The sequence below is a fragment of the Tupaia chinensis genome, unplaced genomic scaffold, assembly GCF_000334495.1.
Source record: "Tupaia chinensis unplaced genomic scaffold, TupChi_1.0 Scaffold000113_1, whole genome shotgun sequence".
NCBI lineage: Eukaryota > Metazoa > Chordata > Mammalia > Scandentia > Tupaiidae > Tupaia > Tupaia belangeri.
The window spans coordinates 4,967,613-4,989,662 of record NW_006159577.1 but is presented as its reverse complement, the minus strand read 5'-3'; the positions used below and the strand labels follow the sequence as shown (position 1 = coordinate 4,989,662).

Below are 22,050 nucleotides of genomic sequence, written 5' to 3'. Positions count from 1 at the left end.
CAGTCTGCCATGTGAGAGTGTCCAACACCTTCACCAGCACATCACCTGTTGGCCCCATATTTTTGATAGTAGATTGTTCTTGAAGGGAAAATAAATATGCCATAATTCCCGTTTTTAGGACCTTGCAGAATCATGGGTGGGAGTAGTGGGAAGGGAAGATAATAGCAAAGAACTGTAACTTAATGTTCAATACCCTAGTAAACGAACTAGAATCTAGTGGTAAGATTTTAGAAGAGTTACAGAAGCTTGGCTAGGATGTAATACAGCCAGGATCTAAATCTGTGTTCCCGAATGCCTCTGAGCCTGTGTTTCCTTATTACCTCTCAAATAGGGTCCTGCCTGTATGCATAGGTTTGATAGTAGAAATAAATGAAAAAAAATGCATGAAACTAGTACCTGCTCCAGTAATCACTAAGTGCTGGCTGTATAACAAAGTGTCTCATTGACAGACAACAGTGTAAGAACTTAAGAGTACACAGAACACATACTCTGCAAATGTGTGTGTGTGTAAGTTATATAAAAACAAATGGTTATTTATGCTGGTTGCAAAATGATTCATTTTATTTAATATTTCAGGTACCAAAGCAATCAGACTCACAGCCTAATTCTGATAACCTAAGCCGCCAAGGTGAATGCGGAAAGAAGCAAGTGTCTTATAGAACAGATATTGTTGGTGGTGTACCCATTATTACTCCAACTCAGGTAAAAAAATCCTTCTATTGTATGAAATATGATTATTGTGTATTGATTTTTTTATTGTTATTAAAACTAGAACAGTTTATCTTCACTGAATTAATACTATATTCAGTTACTACAAAAACCTTTTAATTTTGTTTCTTATTTAAAAAAATATGCATTGTTTGGAAATAAACCAATAAGCAACATTTTAATACTTTTTTTAGAATTATTTACTTAATTTTATTTATTATTACTATTTTTAAATTTGACCAGAGAGCGTCATAGAGTGAGTGAGGGAAAGTGAGAAAGCAAGCCACCAGGTCTGGGACTCAAACTGTGGTCAGCCATTTGGAAGTCCAGCACTTTAACCACTACACCACCTGCAGGCCCCAACACTTAATACTTTTAATGTTTTTTCTGTGCCTTCCTTCTGTGTATTTTCCCCCCAGAAATAGAAATAATATTACATGTTAGACTTTTTAAACAGTTTTTTCACTTATATTATGAACTTTTTTCAAAGCCATCAGAAGTAATTTTACATAATTTATTATTATAATTATTATTATTATTATTATTTATGCATTCAATCACTATACATGATTTAGCTTGTATAAAGAATTTACCCAATATACCTCAGACCAGTTCAGTTGAGAGTACTATACATGTCATCATCAACAGGTAATAAACCATTCTGTGTCCCACAAATGTCTTACCTCTCTATTTTTTCTCCCTAATTTCCTTCTCTACACTCTTCCCCTCTCCCACTCTCCTTCCACACTGTCTCCAGTGTCCATAACTATTTTCAATGTTTTTATGTCCTCTGATCTTTCAATCTCTACCATTAGTGCAGACAGTTGGTATATGTTAAGTGGAGACATACAATGTCTCTCTTTCATAGCCTGACTCACTTCACTCAGCATAGAATTTTCACTCACTCAGAACCACATAATAGTTCTGCCATAGATTTACTATAATTTATAAGTCTTTTGTTGTTAGACAAATAGAATTTTATTTTCCCCTTTCCTTTTTCTCTTATAAACAGTGCTATAGTGAACATTCTTGTAGCTTAAACTCAAGAGACATTTAAATTTTTAAAAAATTTATTATTTTAGGGAACCAGCAGTTAGCGTAATGGCTATGTCGCTGGACTCCCACGTAGTCAACCGTGGTTCGCGTCTCGGACCCGGTGGCTTAAATCTCACGCCGGGTGCGTGTGCGTGCGTGCCCAAGATCCCGGGAGGAGAATGGAGGAGAAGGGATTGCGGCGTGACCATCCCCCCTGGGGGGTGATTTCTCGCTTTCTGTCTCTATGTCTCTCTCTGTCTGTCTGGCGAGCGCACGCGCCCTATAGCGAAAACCTCTCCAAAAAAAAAAAAAGTAAAAAAAAAAAAAAAAAAAAAAAAATTTATTATTTTATATATTTTTTAAAGGTTTGTTATAGGACATGTGTGCTCACTACAGAGAGACACAGAGAGAGAGAGAGAGAGAAAGTGGGAAACAAGCCACCACATCTGGAACTCGAACCATAGTAGTCGTAGGGCAGTCCAGCACCTTAACCACCACACCACTTGCTGGCCCCATTTAGAAAAAATTTTTAAGAAAGAAATTACTAGAAATAAAATTGCTGAGTCAAAGAGTTTGTAAATACGTGTGTACTTTTTTTAACCTCTCCCCCCCCAGCACATGAAAATTGCTGAGTCAAAGAGTTTATAAATACGTGTGTACTTTTTTTAACCTCTCCCCCCCCAGCACATGCGCACTTACACACACACACACACACACACACACACAACCGGGCCTGGATAAACTAAACAGAAGGTTAAAATTTTTACTTAATCCCAAAAGTACTGATATGCTAAATTGTCATCTGAGTATTAAAAAAAAATAAAAATTTATGAACAATTTTTGATGAAATCAGAACTTTATGAGCTTGAATTTCTTGTGTTGCTATTGAGGGAATGACTTTATAGCATGAGATTAAATTACTGTATGTTGAAAAACCAAAAATTTTTTTAAAGAATTATTTAATTAATTCCATTTGTTCTTCTTATTATTATTTTAAAATTTGACCAGAGAGAGACAGGGAAAGTGAGAAAGTAAGCCACCAGGTCCGGAACTTGAACCAGTCAGCCATGTGGGAATCCAGCGCCTTTAACCACTATGCCACTTATCAGCCTGAGAAACCAAAAATTTTAAAGTAATTCATTAGTATATTCAATGTTGAACAGTTTGGTTACATATGTGCTTTAAACCTTTTAATTCAAATTATGTTATATACTGTGTTTTTTAGGTCTTTTGTCAGGAGAGAGTGATTAATGGGAAGAGAAATCTTACAGCATTGACCAACCATTGAATACTTTATTTATTTATTTGGAGAGGTTTTTGCTATAGGGCTCACGTGCTCGCCAGAAAGACAGAGACAGAGAGACAGAAAGCGAGAAATCACCCCCCGGGGGTTGGCCACGCCGCAATCCCTTTTCCATTCTCCTCTCAGGATCTTGGGCACATGTGCCTGGCACAAGTTTTAAGCCACTGGGTCTGGAACTTGAACTGTGGTCGATTACATGGGAGTCCAGTGACATAGCCATTATGCTAACTGCTGGTCCTGAATACTTTTATTTTTAAGAATTAATTTGATTTATTTATTATTTTTTAACTCACTAGAAGACTTGTGCACTCACTAAAGAGAGAGAGAGAGAGAGAAGTGAGAAAACTAGCTGCCAGGTCTAGGACTCAAATTGTGGTTGGTCACATGAGAGTCTTGCACCCTACCCACCATGTTACCTGCTAGTCCCAACCATTGAGAACTTTCTTTATCCTTGGCAAAGGGTATGTTAGGAACAAAAGTCTCTTATAGTGGGACCTTACATTGTTCATCAAAATTCAATAAAAAATGAGCTAGGAGTGTGTGTGTCATGTTCACGTGTGCATACTTACTTTTTTCAAAAGTAATAATTTTAACCTGCTAACTTCTGGTTAATATGTAGCTCGATAAGCTTCTCTCACCTATGTTATGGCTTGCATTGACATAAGGGGCAAGACTATTTGTTTATAGCTTTATTAAGATATTGTACTATTAGGTCATTGGGAAAAATGCGTAATGTAATATTAGGTTGTACAGAAAATTCGTCATGACTTTCCCAGCAACCCAATAGTTTATATCTGTGGCTTTTTTGATTTTGTATAGAATTAATATTTTGTTGCATTTTAATTTTGTTACATATATTTTTTTCAGTAGGCTCTAGGATTCTATGGGAGGTGCCATTTAAAAAAAGAAAAATCCCTTGGGACCAGCAGTTAGCGTAATGGCTATGTCGCTGAACTCCATGTAGCCATTGCGGTTCAAGTCCCGGGCCCGGTGGCTTAAACTCATGCTGGGCACCACTGCGCGCATGTGTGTGCGTGCCCAAGATCCCAAGAGGAGAAGGGATTGCGGTGTGGCCATTCCCTCGGGGTGTGATTTCTCACTTTCTGGGGGGTGATTTCTCACTTTCTGTCTCTCTGTCTCTCTCTGTCTTTCTGGCAAGCACACGCACTCTATAGCAAAAACCTCTCAAAAAAAAAAAAAAAATTCCTGGCCAGCAGGTAATATAGTAGTTGAGGCACTGGGTCCCACATGGCTGACTCCGCAGCTGACTCTCAGACCTGGTGTCTTAAAAATTATGCTGGGCGGGACCAGCAGATGGCGTAATGGTGATGTCTCTGGATTCCCTCCTAGTCAACCGCAGTTCAGGTTCCAGACCTGGTGGCTTAAAACTCATAGTGGACAGGGACCAGCAGATGGCATAATGGTTACTTTACTGGACTCCCACGTGGTTTCCATGGTTTGAATCCCAGACTCAGTGGCCTAAAATTCATGACAGGTGTGCGTGTGCGAGTGCCCAAGATCCCAAGAGGAGAAGGGCTTGTGGTATGGCCATCTCCCTCTAACCCCTCGCGGGTAGGGGTGAATTTCTCACTTTCTGTCTCTCTGGCGAGTGCTGGCACCCTATAGAAAAAAAAAATCTCTTAAAAAAAAAAATAGGCAACTCATTTCAGGCACGTGTGTGCGTGCCTAAAATCCTGAGAGGAGAATGGAAAAGAGGTGAGGGGAAAGTGGAAGAGAGGGGATTGCAGCATCACTATCCTCCCTGGGAGATGATTTCTTGCTTTCTGTCTCTGTCTCTACAGTGAGTGCATGTGCCCTATACCAAAAATCTCTTCCCCCTCCCCCAAAAAGAACTCTTTAAAAACAATAAAAAATCATGCTGGCCATGACATGTTTGCCCAAAATCCTGAGAGAATGGAGGAGTGATTATGGTGTAGCCATCCTCCCTGAGGGGTGATTTCTCACTTTTCTTCTCTCTTTTCCTCTGTCCTCTTTCTATCTGGCAAGTACATGAACCGTATAGCAAAAACAAAACAAAACAAAACAAAATAGCATTTACTCATTATAAAAGCATTTAAACAGTATACTATCTAGTAAATAATGTCACTTGAATGATTAGTTTCCTTAGTATGTATTGACTCAGCAGTTCATTAAGTATTGGGATTACAAAAGTACATAATTAGTGTTGTTGACTCGTCTAAAGGTGGATAAAGTTGAAAATGCCTCAAGATGCATGTAATTCTTAGGACTTAGTTTTTCTTTTAAAATTTTAGAGTTTTTAAAATAAACTTTGGACTTATTTGTGGGATTATCAAACATTACAGATAAACGGGAAAACCAATGCGTTGAGGAAACATGGTGGTTAAGGTGCTGGACTACCACATGGCTGACCATGGTTTGAATCCTAGGCCCGGTGGTTTGCTCTCTCTCTCTCTGTTGAGTGCATATGCCCTATAGCAAATTAATAATAATGAATAATAAATAATACTTAAGATTTACATGAACATAAAACTGTACCACATTTAGAAAAGAATGCAGGAGGAATTCTTTAGGATCTTTAAGAGTTTTTATACCTAGCACTATGAAAAGGAAAAATTGGTTAAGTTGGACCTCATTAAAATTAAGGATCTAGAAAGAAAAGCTACTGACTCAGAGAAAAAATTTGTAAGCCACATATCCAATGCATGACTTGTATCTAGAACATATGAGAACCCTCAAACCCAACAGTAAGCACATAAGAAATCAGTTAAAATGTGGGCAGAATTCACGAACAGACTCTTCACTGAAAGATAAAAGATATGTAGATGGCAGATAAATACATGAAAAGATGTTCATTATCATTAGCCAGTAAGGAAATACAAATTATAACCATGACAGGATGTCATTCTATCTATCAGAATGGCTAAAATAAAAATTAGTGACAATACAAATGCTGAGAAGGATGAGGGGAAGCTGACTCTCATACAATGCAAGTGGGAATATAAAAGTAGTACAGCCACTCCAGGGACCAGCAGATAGCATAATGGTTACTTCACTGGACTCCCACATAGTTGACCATGGTTCGAGTCTCAGACCTGGTGACTTAAAACTCATGCTGGGCATATGTGCTCAAGATCCTGAGAGAATGGAGGAGAAGGGATTGCGGCATGGCCATCTCCTTGGGAGGGGGGTGATTTCTTGCTTTCTGTCTCTCTGTTCTGTCTCTCTGGTGAGCATACACACCCTAGAGCAAAAAAATCTCTTAAAAAAAAAAATAGTACAACCCCTCTGCAAAACAGTTTGGCAGGTTTTTTGAATAAAAATAAAATTTGCAATTACTGTATGACCCAGCATTTGCACTTGTAAGCACTTATCCCAGAAAAATGGAGAATTATGTTCCCATGAAAACCTGTACATGAATGTTCATAACAGCTTTATTTCTAACATTCAAAATCCAAAAATAACTTAGATGCCCTTTAATAGGTAGTTTAACAACTTAGAAGTACATCCATACCATGGAATGCAGCAAAAAAAGGCAATGAAGTATTGATATAAGAAACAACCTGGATGCATCGCCAGAGAATGAATAAAAATTTCAAAAGATCATCTGTATGCTTCCATTTATATTCTCAAAATGTCAAAATAGCGAGATGGAAAACAGTTTAGTTGTGGCCAGGGATAGGTGCTCTAAAGGAGAAGCCAAAGGGGTCCTTGTGTTGGTGAACAATTCTGTGTCTTGAACTTGGTGGTGGTTACACAAATCTACACATAGGTTAAAATTGCATAGACCTGCATGTACACACCAGACAAACGAGTGCATGTTAAAACTGGTGAAGCTGAATAAAGTTTCTGGAAAGTACCAATGTCAGTTCTTGGTTTTAATAATGTACTCTAATAAGACAGTTTCCCTCATTGGGAAAACTGGTTAAAAGATCGATGGGATCTCCTCTACATTTTTATTTTTAGCACCTTTATGTGAATCTATGTAATTATTTTGAAAGAAAATTTAACTCCTCTCCTCCCAAAGGCACTGATAGCAGGACTTTTGCAGGATAAGAGAAGTGGCAATTTGTGCATTTATCCATGACAGAACAGTCATGGCAAAGTATCTTAGATTAATTAGAAAACTCTAATTAAAAATTGTTTTTCTGGGGCTAGCAGGTGGGGTCGTAGTTGGGTGCTGGCCCTCCCCACGGCCAACCATGATTTCGAGTGCTATATTTGGAGGCTTCCTTTCTTACTTTCCTCTTCTTGCTCTCTCTGGTGAGTGCATGTACCCTATAGCAACTTTAAAAATTATAATAAATAAAATTAAGTTATTTTTAAAAATTTGCTTTCCTTGCTGAAGTACGATAGATAACATGTTTTGCTAGGATAACAATATGAAATAAAATAATTTGGAGCTAGACAAGCAAGGAGGGAATTTATAACTCCTCTCCTCCCAAAGGCACTGATAGCAGGACTTTTGCAGGATAAGAGAAGTGGCAATTTGTGCATTTATCCATGACAGAACAGTCATGACAAAGTATCTTAGATTAATTAGAAAACTCTAGCAGGTGGGGTCGTAGTTGGGTGCTGGCCCTCCCCACGGCCAACCATGATTTCGAGTGCTATATTTGGAGGCTTCCTTTCTTACTTTCCTCTTCTTGCTCTCTCTGGTGAGTGCATGTACCCTATAGCAACTTTAAAAATTATAATAAATAAAATTAAGTTATTTTTAAAAATTTGCTTTCCTTGCTGAAGTACGATAGATAACATGTTTTGCTAGGATAACAATATGAAATAAAATAATTTGGAGCTAGACAAGCAAGGAGGGAATTTACTTATTGTGCTTTGTTTTAGAAAGAAGAAGTAAGTGAATGTGGTGAAAGTATTGAGAGAAATAATTTGAAGCGGTCACAAAGCCATCTTCCTTACTTTGCTCCTAAGCCACCTCCAGATAGTGCAATTATCAAAGCTGGATATTGTGTAAAACAAGGAGCAGTGGTGAGTAGCTTGACAAAATGTGTGAAATAAGGAAAAATGAGTATATATTAGCAAACACAAATTTGCTTTTTTTTTTTTTGACTGAAAGGCTCAAAGCACATGTTGAGGAAGGAAGTCAGGGAAGAGGAGTAATATGTTTATAACTCAGTACTTACGTGGGAGGCAGGGTAAAATAATGCCTGTTACCACCGACCTTCCATGTAAGTGAGCTTTCCTAACAGTTCACACTTATTCCAGAAAATTTTTCTATTAATTCTCCCCAGAAATGGGCTGGAGAGGAGAGCTCTGGTAGGGTGATGGCAGGTCAGAGGCAGGAAGGAGAAATGGGTATGGAGGGATCCAATATTAGTTTTGATGTGGAGCCAACCTCAACAGAAAGCTCTGTGACCTTAAGTTACTGACTTAACCTCTTAGGCTCTTGGTTTCTTTTTGAAAGAAAATCATATAAAATCTACTGTCTGGAGTGGTTCTTTTTGTTTTTAAAAGATATTAAGAGAGGGATCAGCAGATGGCGTGATGGTTACATCACTGGACACCCACGTAGTCAACCGTGGTTCGAGTCCTGGACCCGATGACTCAAAACTCAACGCCAGGTGTGTGTGCTGTGTGCCCAAGATCCCAAGAAGAGAATAGAGGAGAAGGGATTGTGGCTTGGCCAACCCCTTTGAGGGGTGATCTCTCGCTTTCTATCTCTCTGTCTCTCTGGTGGAGACATATAACCTTTCACAGCACCTGGCATAATCACATAATCAGCTCCATGATGGAGAATTTGTGCTGGAGCCATTTACTGATATTTCTAAGGTTCCTGTGGAGCTTTTTAAAAAGTTAAGCCATCCTTTCTGTGTGAGTGTGTCTTCAGAATTTTATGAGAAGATAAACCTTAAAGTTTGAAAATAAAAGAAAAAAACTGTCCATGAGTGAAGAAGTACTTAAAACTAATGGCAGTTCTGTTTGACTTCTCATTACCTTCTGGGAACTTTAATTGCCTCAAGTCAGCTGAGGGCAGGTTCTTCAGGCCCTGCTTGACCTTCCTAAGGCTAAGGGAAATGAAAGTAAGGGCTGAAGGTTTCTCACCATAGAACGTAGGTGTGTCAGAATCCTCATCAAGCTGTGATACTCAGTTGTGTGCAATTAGGGCTTTTGAGATACTAGTCCTTGTTTTTCTGTTTACTCAGATCCAAGATACCAATCCCTTAAAGATATTTCAGTGTTTTCACAAAAACTGTACTTCATTGGCGAAAAATATTTGTACAAAACAGGTTTACAGTGTTTGTTGCTTTACTGTATGTATGAAGCACTCAGAAGAATTCATGCCTATTGCAGATAGAGAAACTTGATGTGGTTTAATAACATTTCCTGTGCTTGCTCTTTACTTTGTACGGGAGGGGGAGAAGGGGAAGTGCTTAAAACAAAAAAACTTTTAGAGCATTGAAATATGAAATCATGTCATAAAATCATATAATAAAAGCTGAAATTCAGGCCACTCCTTGAATTGGGAGTTCAAGACCTGGGTAGCAAAAGAAAGGGGTTTTACTTATCTTCTCACAGGAGATTAGGACATGGGTGGGGGTTGATTGTGGGGAGGGAGTTGTGAGGTCCTTCAGTTCATGGCATTTCTGATTGTGAGTTCATATTCAGAATAATTAAGTGGTGAACATTTGACATTCTTAGAAACAAGTCTGATGTCTGTGTTTAACTCTGATAGATGAAAAACTGGAAGAGAAGATATTTTCAGTTGGATGAAAACTCAATAGGCTACTTCAAATCTGAACTGGTATGTTATTGTGTCATAAATGTTGGTGCAAAATGTTTTAAGTATTACATTGTAGTGCTTATGTATATATTTTGACTCTTTATTTTTTTGGATACTTTTTTGAGAGGTACCCACAGTTCAGTTTTTTTGTTTTTTTCTGTTTTTTTTTGTTGTTGTTGTTTGTGTGACTTTTTGGTTAATGGTATTTTTGTTAAACATATCTTAAACAAAAAGAGAATATTGTGCTGGCCCTGAAGATTAATGATTAAGGAAACAGAGCCCAGGTGGCTGACTATGGTTGTAATTCTGACCCTGGCGTCTTTAAAAACACGCTGGGTGCTATGTGTGTCCTGGATTCTGACAGGATGGATAAAAGGAGGAGAAGGGACTGTGGCGTGGCCACACCCCATTGGCTGATGCTTTCTTCCTCTCTCTTTTCTCTCTCTCTGTCTCTGGTGACTGCACATACTCTCTGGAAATTTTAAATAGTGAGTAAAGATAATATCTTCAAATAGGCGTTACACATTGAAAGATCTAAAAATATTAGAACTGCCCCCATCCTAATTTATGCTTTTCTTTAAAGTGGCATTTGGAGGAGCTGGTATGAAGAATTAAGTCTCTGAAGGACAACATTTAACCTTCTCTATCAGGGGACTTCAGAAAGCTCTTGGGAAAGAAAGCATATTATAAAGACAAACTATGTATGGATTTCAGACTTTTTACACAAAAATGAATTCTTAGTTTGATTCCATTTTGAAGTCCCTTCTTATTTCTGTCTCCTCTTGACATTTTCTTATTTCAGATTGACTCTTCTAAAAAATTATTAAATTTTGTTCATTATTATTTCTTTTTTTTTTTGAGAGTTTTTTTTTTTTTTTTTTTTTGCTATAGGGCATGTGCACTCGCCAGACAGACAGAGACAGACAGAAAGCGAGAAATCAGCCCCCAGGGGGGATGGCCATGCCGCAATCCCTTCTCCATTCTCCTCTTGGGATCTTGAGCATGCATGCACATGTACCCGGTGTGAGTTTAAGCCACTGGGTCCGGGACTCGAACCGTGGTCGACTATGTGGGAGTCCAGCGACATAGCCATTACGCTAACTGCTGGTCCCTCATTATTATTTTTTAATGTGCTATAGGATACATATACTCGACAGAGAGAGGGAGAACAAGAAAGTGAGTAAGGGAGCTGCGAGGTCCAGTATTCGAAATGTTATCAGCCATGTGGGAGTCCAGCGCCTTCACCACCATGCCGCTTGCTGTCCCACAGATTGACCCTTAAGTTGCTTTACATAAAATGTTTTTGTCCTATCTGAAAATAGAGTCAAAGATCAGAATTCCCTCTTTCATTTTTTTTGACAATTATGTAAGACCTTTATTAACAGGTGCTTGAAGTTCGTTGACTTTTTTGGAAAAAAATCAAATTGTCAACTTTTATTACAAATTAAAAATGAAGTTCTTAAAAATCTCAATTTGACCAGATATGAAACAATTTAAAAACTTTTAAAGGTGTATTGAGAAAAACCAGGGTTTTTAAAAAAACACATTTGTCATTGCCAAAAAGAGACATCTTGTTCTAAGAGCAGAGATAGCTTCCTAAAACGTGTGAAGGAAAATGACCAGAAAAAGAAAATAGCCAAAGAGAAAGGTACCTGGGTTCAACTAAAGCGCCAGCTGCTCCACCCAGAGAAGCACACTTTGTGAGAACCAATGGAAAGGAGCCTGAGCTACTGGAACCTATTCCCTATGAATTCATGGCATTATGGGTGTTAAAAATAAACTAATCTGTGGTCTATAGACATATTTGCATTAATTGAGTAGAATTATGTTCCATCCCTAAAGCTAATTTTTATTGGGCTCTAATTCATTTTGTAATATCTTTATTCAAATTTAGTATTTTTTCACCTGAAAGATGTTAGGTGGTTTGGTTTATACAACAAATAAAGCTCAGTTGGTTAGGAAGAAAAAAAAAGAGAGACATCTTTAGGTTAAAAATAATAAAAATCCCATACTGCATAGATAATGCAGGTAGTTCTAGTTATCTCGTCAGCGGGCAAAAAGCAAGCACTTAAGGTCTATCAGCCCCAATCTTTTGTTCATTTCTTATTGCTGGAATTTCATATTCACTTGTTGGATGACTAAATCGGATGATGATAGAGATGATAAGCCAGCATTTTCTCAGCCCCTCCCTGCTCAGCGTCAGGAATGGACAGATTGTCAGCTGGTGGATCGGTTGCTTTTGTCCCTTTGCCATCTTGTGGTTTAGGGTTCTTTGGGCGTCTGCATTAGTAATTGAAGTTGCATCAGTACCGCCGTTGAGGTGGCTGCTGACCTCGGGTCTCATCTCCTTGATTTTCATTACCCTCTTCGTTGTCGTCCTCTCTGGGCTGTCTGGTGAGGAGGGCCCCTGTGAATCGTCATCTATAACCCTGATACATATTCTGCCTCCCTGGTCTGCCCTGTTCTCCTGCACTCTGGTTGTCAGCAACCTCCATCACTTCTCCCTGCACAGGAGGGTGGGAATACTGTGGTCCACGCCCATAGGGTCTCCGTACGTAGTATGTGGGGAGCCTCCTGTAGGGCCAGCATTGTTGGGCCTGTCCTGCCCATGGTTACAGTGGTGGTGACTGGGGCTGGCTGCAGCAGCTGCGTCTTCTCCCAGGGTGTGATAGTAACTAGGCTGATGGCAGCAGTGGGGCTGCTCAGGGCTCTCAGGGGTCTGCTCTCTGCTCCCGCTATCGGTCGAATTTACTCTTTCATTTGTTTGAGTAGCATCATTATTTTAAAATATTATTGCCATGTGTCTTGAATCCTTCAATAGATTATGGTTAACTTGAATGCATTTCTGTACCTTAAACATCTGTTCTGCTTGTTATTTTCTGGAACCTTTGAAAGGGAGACTATATATTTTATTTGAGAAAAGGCACCAGAATAGTCCAGTGTGCACAGGTGTAAAGGTTCCCTATTTGTGGTGTTCAGTACCACTGACTTCATGCTGGTTTCGAGTGGCTTTGAATGCTGGGAAAATGGCTAGTCTCATTGAGGAACTGGCTTTATTTAATTAAAAAAAATACTTATTTTACTTTCATTAACTTAAATTGACAGAGTTTTAAGTAGTAACTACTGTATAGGACAGTGGAATACCAGAGAATGGGAAAGGGATGTTTTGAGACTCACCTCAGGTGTCAGCTTTTCTGGGAAGCGTTCAGATTTTGAGTTAAGTGTCTTCTCTTTACGTCCCATGGTACTTGGCGCATAGTTCCATCATGCTACTTCCCACTGTGTTCTGTAATCATGCATGCTTGCGTTTGCCACTAAACTAAATAAGCTTCTTGAGTATAAAGACTTTATTTTACCCTATTTTAAAAAAAGAATTATGGATTTTAAGTTTATTTATTCATTCATTTAATTTGACCAGAGAGAAACATAGAAAAGAGAGAGAGGGAAAGTGAGAAAGCAAGCCTCTAGGTCCGGGACTTGAACCGTGGTCAGCCCTGTGGGACTGTCCAGCGCCTTAATCACCACACTACCTGCTGGCCGCTCTACTTTACCCTTTTATGAGCACAGTTCCTGGCACCTGGTAGATAACAAGTGTTTTTAAGTGAATGAAAAATGGCATAGCATAGCAAGAATAGCCATTTAAGCTTGGGGGGGGAGGGGCCCTTTCAGATTTCAGTGTTTCATAGCCTCAACTAGAAGTAGTACTTACTGGGTTTAAAAACTATCAACTCTTGGGACCAGCAGTTAGCGTAATGGCTATGTTGCTGGACTCCCACGTAGTCGACTGCGGTTCGGGTCCCAGACCCGGTGGCTTGAACTCACGCCGGGCACGTGTGCATGCGTGCCCAAGATCCCGAGAGGAGAATGGAGGAGAAGGGATTGCAGCGTGGCCATCCCCCCTGGGGGGTGATTTTTCACTTTCTGTCTCTCTGTCTCTCTCTGTCTGTCTGGCAAGCGCACATGCCCTGTAGCAAAAAATAATAATAAAAATAAAAATAAAAACTATCAACTCTGGTGTCTTAGAAGATTACACTTGTGGTTGGTTAACTTGTTGACTCATTGATTTTAGTTAATACCAATACTTGTAAGGAGAGTCATTTGTCAGCAGACATTCATTGAGCTCTCCATGACCCTGGTGCACTGTTCTGGGACTGGAGGTAAAGAGATAACTAGTGATAGTTCCTGGCCTTCATGAGTTCAGTTTTGCTGGGGGAGTTGAGATGCAGCCAACACTTTAAATACATTTATAGTTGTTGACCTTTATAATACTACACAGTACATAGTTCCTCTCACCCTCATTTTAACATTTCTGAAATCTTAGTGGGGGTGTGTGTCTTAGATTTGCTGAAAGCAAGGGACAGTCATGCAGCAAGTGTGCTCTAGTTACTGCTTGCCGTGTGCACAGCACCTGCGGTAAGCTCCAGAAAACACCAGCATCCAAACTGAGGAAAAGGACATTGGCAGTATGGAAGAACATCTCAGAGACACAATGGAATATTCTTAAGAAATGCTGCATCACATACACTTACTGGCATAAAAACATGGGCAGTGATGGCTTCAAATCAAAAAGTGACTCAGAGGAGCTGGAATGTGAATGCGAAGTTTGTGTGTTCAAGTTTGAGCGAGACAACACACCCAACAGGGTCCTAATGCTGCCATCTATCCCCGGCCTTAGCCACCCCTGGCTTCTGGGCACATGCGTGTCTGGCATCCTCAGGAAGGTCCCCAGATGTGACCCCCCCCCCAATTTTTCTTTGCTCTAGGGTGCATGTGCTCGCAGGAAAGAGAGAGAAGGAATGTGAGAAATCACCCCCACCTCAGTGGGATGGCCACACCAGTCCCTTTTCCTCCGCTTGTTGTAGGAACCATCATAGCATGGTGTGAGTAGTCACAGCCCACTGAGGATGAGGAAGCCGTCCTCTTGGGGAGTAGCCCAGCAAGGCGAGGGGAGAGGAAGGCATCCACATAGGGAATAGCGTGGTGGCACGGGGTAAAGAGTGGTTATGTATAACTTATTGATAAAATAAGGAAATGTAGTAAGGATAATATAGTTCTTGGTCAAAGAAGGCACCAGACAATAGCACAGTGGTAACTGTGAATGAGAAGGTCTTGGGTTTGAGTCCCAGGGCCGCCCTCTGCAGGCCAGCTGTGTGCTCACATGTAATCTGGACTAGCTGATGCTGGGAGTGGGTCATGGTGTGAGAACCCTGTTGAGGGTGTCTATTTTTTCTCTCTCTCTTTATTTTGTGGAAGAAATTAATAAATTAAGTTTTTAAAAAAGGCAGTAATAAACATAGAAGAGGGAAAATTCTGATATTAGGTTGGAATTGGATATATTGACGTAAATAAACACAAAGTATTCATGTATTTATACATTTCTATTAATATTAATAAACGTGGGTTCTTTAAAAAGTTCATGAAAAATGTATATTATAAAAAACTATGCATGGATTTCAAAATATTTTTGCACCAAAATCATCTCATGTGGTCTTGTTATAACGTATCTGACCAAGATCTAGTTTGAAGCATTAAGGGTAAGACATCAGTTTTAAAAGAACCTGTATCAGGACAACATGAATTCTGTCCAGATTGAAGCAAGAGCAAACATCAAATTTTTGCTGAAGCTTGGGTGTTCTTAGAATGGTGAAATCACTGGTTCTTTATGAAAAGTTTATGGAGACAATGCCTGAAAGAAATCAACAGTTTATATGTGGATAATAACTATTTTTATTTGGGGGAGAGATTTTTTCCTCTAAGGGTATGTACACTCACTGGAGGGACAGAGAGACAGAAAGCGAAAAATCACCTCCCAGGTGGATGGCCACACTCCAATCCCTTCTCCAGGCTTCTTTCAGGATTTTGGGTGCACACACACAGGCACCTGGCATTGGTTTTTAAGCCGCTGGGTTTGGGACTTTAACCACAGTCAACTCTGTGCAAGTCCAGCAGCGTAATCATTTATGCCATCTGCTGGTCCCTGGATAACTTGTTTTAAAAAGAGACTAAAGAATGTTGAAGATGACACTTGCAGCCACATCAGTTTGTAGGAAAAAATCTTGTTCATGCTGTAATTGAAGAGGATTGACAGTTGAGAGCAGAAACGATAGCCAGCACCATAGACATTTCCATTGATTCAGCATATACAATTCCGACTGAAAAATTAAAGTTGACACACCCACATGAGGGACAGTCTGTGAAATAACTGCTTTGTAATCTTCAGAGAATCAAGATTATGAAAGTCAAGGAAAGAATGAGGGATTGTTCCAGGCTAAAGGAAAGAAAAGAGATAGGAAAAACAGTTGTAATCTGTGATTCCAAACTGAATTTTTTTATTCTAATAAAGACATTTTGCGAACAGTTTCCTGATTTTGATGGCTGTATTGTAATTATGTCAGAGAGAGAGTCTCTTTGTAGAAAATGCACACTGAAGTATTCAGGGATAGTGTGGACCAGTTTAAAAGCTCACTCTGAAATAATTCAGGAAAATCAGTTCTTTGTGTTATATTTTCAGCCTTTATGTAAATTTATTATTTGAATTCATGATTATTTCAAAGCTTAAACAAAGAGAAAAAATTGAAGGAGAAATATCTGATAGGAAAATAGGCAAAGGGCAAAAATAGTTCATTTAGAAAGAAACTAAAATGGACCTTAAAAATACAAAAAGATACTCAGTGTCACCTGTAATTAGAGAAATACAGTTTAAAACTGCACTGAAATATTTTCATCTGTCGTGACATTGCTGTGGCTGAGTGAAGAGATCAACAAAAATTGTCTCCCCAAATCAGCTTTATAAACAGAATGAACTGAGACCCGTTGGAGAAATGACTGATTTCAGAGATGAAACAAGTAAAGTACAAGCTGAACCCAGAACATTGGTAGTGCCAGAAAACAAGGAAGTGCCCACAGATCAGTGGAGGACTTGTCAAAAGGACACAGAAGCCAACTGGAAAAGTCTCCCAGTGGCCAAAACTTGCACAATTTGAGTAACACAATAAATAATAATAGTAATGGAGTGTAACCCATATATATTGAACAGGTCATGAAAAAATAAGAGCATTTCCTTACAGTGAAAGTGTAGCTTAGTATCTGTAAGTAGATGGATGGAGTTAGAAAAGTTGCCCTCTGGCAGCCACTATACCAGTAATGGCAGGAGTCTCCAATGTTTGATAGAACTAGTGGACAAAATTATCACAGAAAACCGAATAATTACATAAGCTCCAAATATCTCCCCACAAGATAATAATGACACGGAGGGACCAGCAGATGGTGTAATGGTTATGTCACTGGGCTCCCACTTAGTTGACTGCGATTTGAGTCCCGACCCAGTGGCTTAAAGTGCATGTTGGAGGGACGAGCAGTTAGCATAATAGCTATGTAGGTGGACTCCCACGTAGTCGACCACGGTTCGAGCCTTGGACCCAGTGGCTTAAACTCACACTGGGCGCGTGTGCGTGCATGCCCAAGATCCCGATAGGAGAATGGAGAAGGGATTGCGGCGTGGCCATCCCCCCTGGAGGGTGATTTCTCGCTTTCTGTCTCTATCTCTCTCTTGTCTGTCTGGCAAGCGCACGCGCCCTATAGCAAAAACCTCTCCAAAAAAAAAAAAAATGCATGTTGGGTGTGTGTATATCCATGCCCCAAATCCCGAGAGAATTGAAGAAAAGGGATTTTGGTGTGGCCATCTCCACTGAGGGGTGATCTCTTGCTTTCTGTCTCTGGGGAGTGCATGTACCGTATAGCAAAAAAATATCTTTAAAAAAAGTAAATACATAAAATAATGACATGGGGAAAAGAAAAGAATAGTTATTCAGATGTGGTGATCATGACCTTAAGTAAGACATCAAAGTTGCCACTCCAGTAATGGGACAAACCCATCATGTGCCTTTAGATATGACACACTGAGAAGAACACAGTGTCACATCTGTGGTTTCCTGTCAGAAACATAGCTTGGATCTCAGCATGAACAAACACTAGACAAACCTAAATTGAGAGGCATTCTACAGAATAACTGGCCTGGGTCTTTTAAAACTCTAAAGACATGAAAGAGAAAGAACTATTCCACAGTAAAGGAGACTAAGACATACAACGCTATAAGGTACCATCCCTGATTGTATCCTGGTTAAGAAAATGCTTCTTCCTTGGCTGTAAGGAAAACTGGTGGGGCAGTAACAAAATCTCAGTGTGGTCTGTTGATTAGATAAATAGTATTGCATCGGTGTTCCATCTCTGGTTTTCGTAATTGTACTGTAGTTATACGAGAGTCTATCTGTGTTTGAGAAAATACACTGAAGTACTTAGTAGCATCCCTCCTGGGTAGTGATTTCTCTTTCTCTCTGGCTGGCACATGCACCCTATAGCAAAAAAAAAAAACAACCCCAGAAAACAAAAAAACAACTGAAAAAAAGATTTTACTTTAAAATGTGTTCTGTCATAGTTTTTCTTGTTGCTATGTAAAATAATGGTATGTTTTAATTTTATATTTAATAAAATACATAAGGAATATTTCATGGAATGTATCATATAAATATCATGCTAATTGGAACCAGTTATATCTTCTATGTGTGTATTACGTCTAGTTTCACAACCTTGGGTGAGATATTTAACATGTTAATCCTCAATTTCCTTGAGTTATAATAGTACATGTAGGGCTGGCCTCATAGCACAGTGGTAAGGGAGCCACTTGGCTGACCCATGGTTTGAATGAATACTGGCCCTGGTAGCCTGAAAAACATGTAGCTCAGTTGTGTGTGTACAGTCCTAATGGGAAGGAGGACTGGAGGAAGAGGGATCGCAGCATGACCGTGCCAATTAGTGGATACTTTCTCTTTCCAGTGAGAGCACATGACAGTTTAAAAAGTACATGTATTGTAGGGTTGTGGAATGTGTGAGATGACACATTTAAAGCCATAGAGAACAATATCTTGTCATTTGACACAAAGTGGAGGGACCCAGGAGAAAATGAGTAACAAACACAAGAATGCATCTAAATTATTAATAGTAGAAAATGTTATGGAATAGTGTACCACAGTAGTATAAAAATGTCACTGACAATTCCGCTGCGCCATCTGCTGGCCCCAGCTGACAGTTCAACATATACTTCCTCAAACTCTGTAGAACTGTTACTGAATATGCACAATAAAATATTTAATGTAGAAGAAGACGAATGTCTGTATCCATGACTTGATTATTACACACTGTATGCATGCTTTACAAAACCATACTGTACCTCCTCAAAGATGAACAGTGATATTATGTATATCAGAAATGACAATTTCAAAAAATGTAATGAATGCTTCCTTATATACTTAAAAAAAAAAATTAAAAAAAAGCCCCAAACCCATCAGATGTCCCAGGATTCCAGGATTTAGCAAATGTTCAATAAATGATGCTTGTTAAAATAATGTGTTCAGGGTCTGGCACGTGGTGTGCTGGTTAAGGTATTGGACTCCCACATGGCTGACCATGGTTCGAGTCCTGGACCTGGTGGCTGGCATTCTCATTCTCTCTCATATTAAAATGAGTGAATGAATGAATAAATAAATAAAATTAAATAAACAAATCTTTTTTTAAAAAAGTGTTCCTATAAAGTTATATTAGTAAAATGACAAATTTAAATTCAAGAAGCAGGATGTTCTCTGCTCTGGTGCCTTGTATATCAGAGTGGCTTTCCAAAAGTAAAAGTACTGCACTTCCTGTCCACAGGCGCTGGCCAGGGACAGTTTGCTGGCTAATGGTTTTTTAACAGGGCCATAAATAATGTGTTCAAGGGCGATATACATTTTTCTTATTTCAAACAACATTGTATATAACATTATAGTATTTTAGCTATTCTGATGCTAAGTGGTTTAAAAAGGTAGATTTTTTTGTCTTAGACGTGCTTCAAGAAAGAAACATAATTTTCACAAGTATCTCCAAATAAGACAACTAATCCTTGAAAAGATTTTAAGACTAAATATCGTATCTGTTTTCATTTTTGCCAGGAAAAGGAACCTCTTCGTGTAATACCACTTAAAGAGGTTCATAAAGTCCAGGAATGTAAGCAGAGGTAAGGAACAGCTCTGACTTGCTGCTTGGCGTAATGTAACAATACAGAATAGTGCTTTATTTGTTTTTTTTTGTTTTGTTTTGTTTTTTTTGCTTTATTTGTTTGATTAATGTGCTTGTAGAAAATATTTCTCTGTATTAGTTCTAGTATCATTTTTAACTCTTTATAGTTAGGATGTGCTAGAATTTTCAAAACCCTCAGATTATAGTATTGGAATATGTTTTACTTGAAAACTAAAAATTTAGAAATAGCTTATTAATGGAAAGAGAAAACTTCAATATGAAAACGTATACCATCAGTTGACAAATTGAGGTATTGTTATTTTAGTATTTGAAAGGTGCTGTATGATAGTGCATTAAAAGGAAATATTAGCAGGAACTAGCAGTTAGCGTAATGGCTATGTCGCTGGACTCCCACATAGTCGACCGCGGTTCACGTCCCGGACCCGGTGGCTTAAAACTCATGCCGGGCGCGTGTGCGTGCGTGCCCAAGATCCCGAGAGGAGAATGGAGGAGAAGGGATTGTGGCGTGACCATCCCCTCTGGGGGATGATTTCTCTCTTTCTGTCTCTATGTCTCTCTCTGGCGAGTGCACGCGCCCTATACTGAAAAACCTCTCCAAAAAAAAAAAAAAAAGGAAATGTTAGCTATCCCATTGTTTCTTTGAGCAAACCCATGAAAAAAGATGATAAAATTTGGTTTATTAAATCAGTGTTTATCTGTAATATTTATTCATTGACATATGTTAAGTACCGAGTAAACAAGTGAAAGAGAAATTATCAAAGAATTGCTATTTAAGTATAATTGAATAATTTTTTTCTATAACAGTGACATAATGATGAGGGACAACCTTTTTGAAATTGTAACAACATCACGAACTTTCTATGTGCAGGTAAGTTCTTATTTGGCAATGATCCTCCTAATAAGTTAATAATTTTTGGGACCAGCAGATGGTGTAGTGGTTATGTCACTGGATTTTCATGTAGTTGACCACTGTTTGAGTCCTGGACATGGAGGCTTAAAACTCACGCTGGGCACGTGTGCATGCGTGCCCAAATCCTGAGAGGAGAATGAAGAGAAGGTATTGTAGTGTGGCCATTCCCCCGGGGGGGTGGGGGGGTGATTTCTCACTTTCTGTCTCTCCAGTGAGTACACACACACCCTATAGCAAAAAATTTCTCTAAAAAGAAATAAGTTGATAATTTTAGAAATGAAATAAACATAAACTTGTCACTTTTGAAGCTAAAAGAAATATGACAACTGTAATTCATCACTTATATGTAGGGTAATTGTTAGGTTATATTCAAGAAATGAGGGTATTCTTTCTTAAAAAATTGTGAAATAAAACTAAGTATTTAGAGGAAAAGAAATGCTATTTTAACTTAGATGTTAAGTGCATATCTTCAAACTGGATTATTTTCAAACATATTGTAGAATTTTGATTTTTCCGTTACCTGGTTTTTTGTTAATTTTATACAAAGGTTTTATGCAAAACCCATAGTGAAAGTAGACAGCAGATCTTACAGTTTCACTAATGGTAGTATGTTACTTTTAAATTTAAAATGTACTTTTTGCTTACCTTATTGAATTATTTAGAGGTTTATTTATTTTTTTTTAAAGTTTTTTGCTATTAGGGGCATGCACTTGCCAGAGAGAAGGAAAATGAGAAATCACTCCCTCTGGGGGATGGCCACTCCACAATCCCTTCTCCTCTATCCTCCTCTCAGAATATAGGGCATGCATGCACACACGCCCAGTGTGTTTTTCCAGCCACCAGGTCCAGGACTTGAACCACAAAGTTGGCAATGTGGAATCCAGCACCTTAATCACCACACCACCTGCTTTCCCTAAATAGGCATTATTAATTTAAAAAGAAAAAAATACATATATATGTATCTTTAAAAAAGTTAAATACTCCTATTGCAAAAAAAATTTTTTTCAAAGACTTATTTTATTTATTTATTTTAATTTGACCAGAGAGGGACAGACGGGGGTGGGGGAGGGAGGGAAAGTGAGAAATCAAGCTGTCAGGTCCAGGACTCAAACTGCAGTCAACCATGTGGGAGTCCAGTGCCTTAAACCACCGTAGCACCTGCCAGCTCCCTAAAAATCTGAAAGATGAAAAAAAGAAGTTAGAAATATGTGGTTTTTAAAACATACAATCTTATATCCAGGCAGTCATTTTTATTGTTTGGTACCTTCTTTTTTTATAAAAGAATTATTTATTTAGGGACCGGCAGGT

General features: G+C 38.8%; 1 protein-coding gene across 1 annotated transcript in view; it reads left to right on the top strand.

Annotated features, from left to right (window-relative positions):
* PLEKHA1 (pleckstrin homology domain containing A1) overlaps window positions 1-22,050 on the top strand; it is an 80,550-nt gene that overhangs the window by 42,431 nt on the left and 16,069 nt on the right. The window contains exons 6-10 of the mRNA XM_006143935.3: window positions 577-702; window positions 7,868-8,011; window positions 9,717-9,785; window positions 19,745-19,809; window positions 20,637-20,700. Of these exons, the coding sequence (XP_006143997.1) occupies window positions 577-702; window positions 7,868-8,011; window positions 9,717-9,785; window positions 19,745-19,809; window positions 20,637-20,700 (468 nt within the window). The remainder of the gene's footprint in view (window positions 1-576; window positions 703-7,867; window positions 8,012-9,716; window positions 9,786-19,744; window positions 19,810-20,636; window positions 20,701-22,050) is intronic.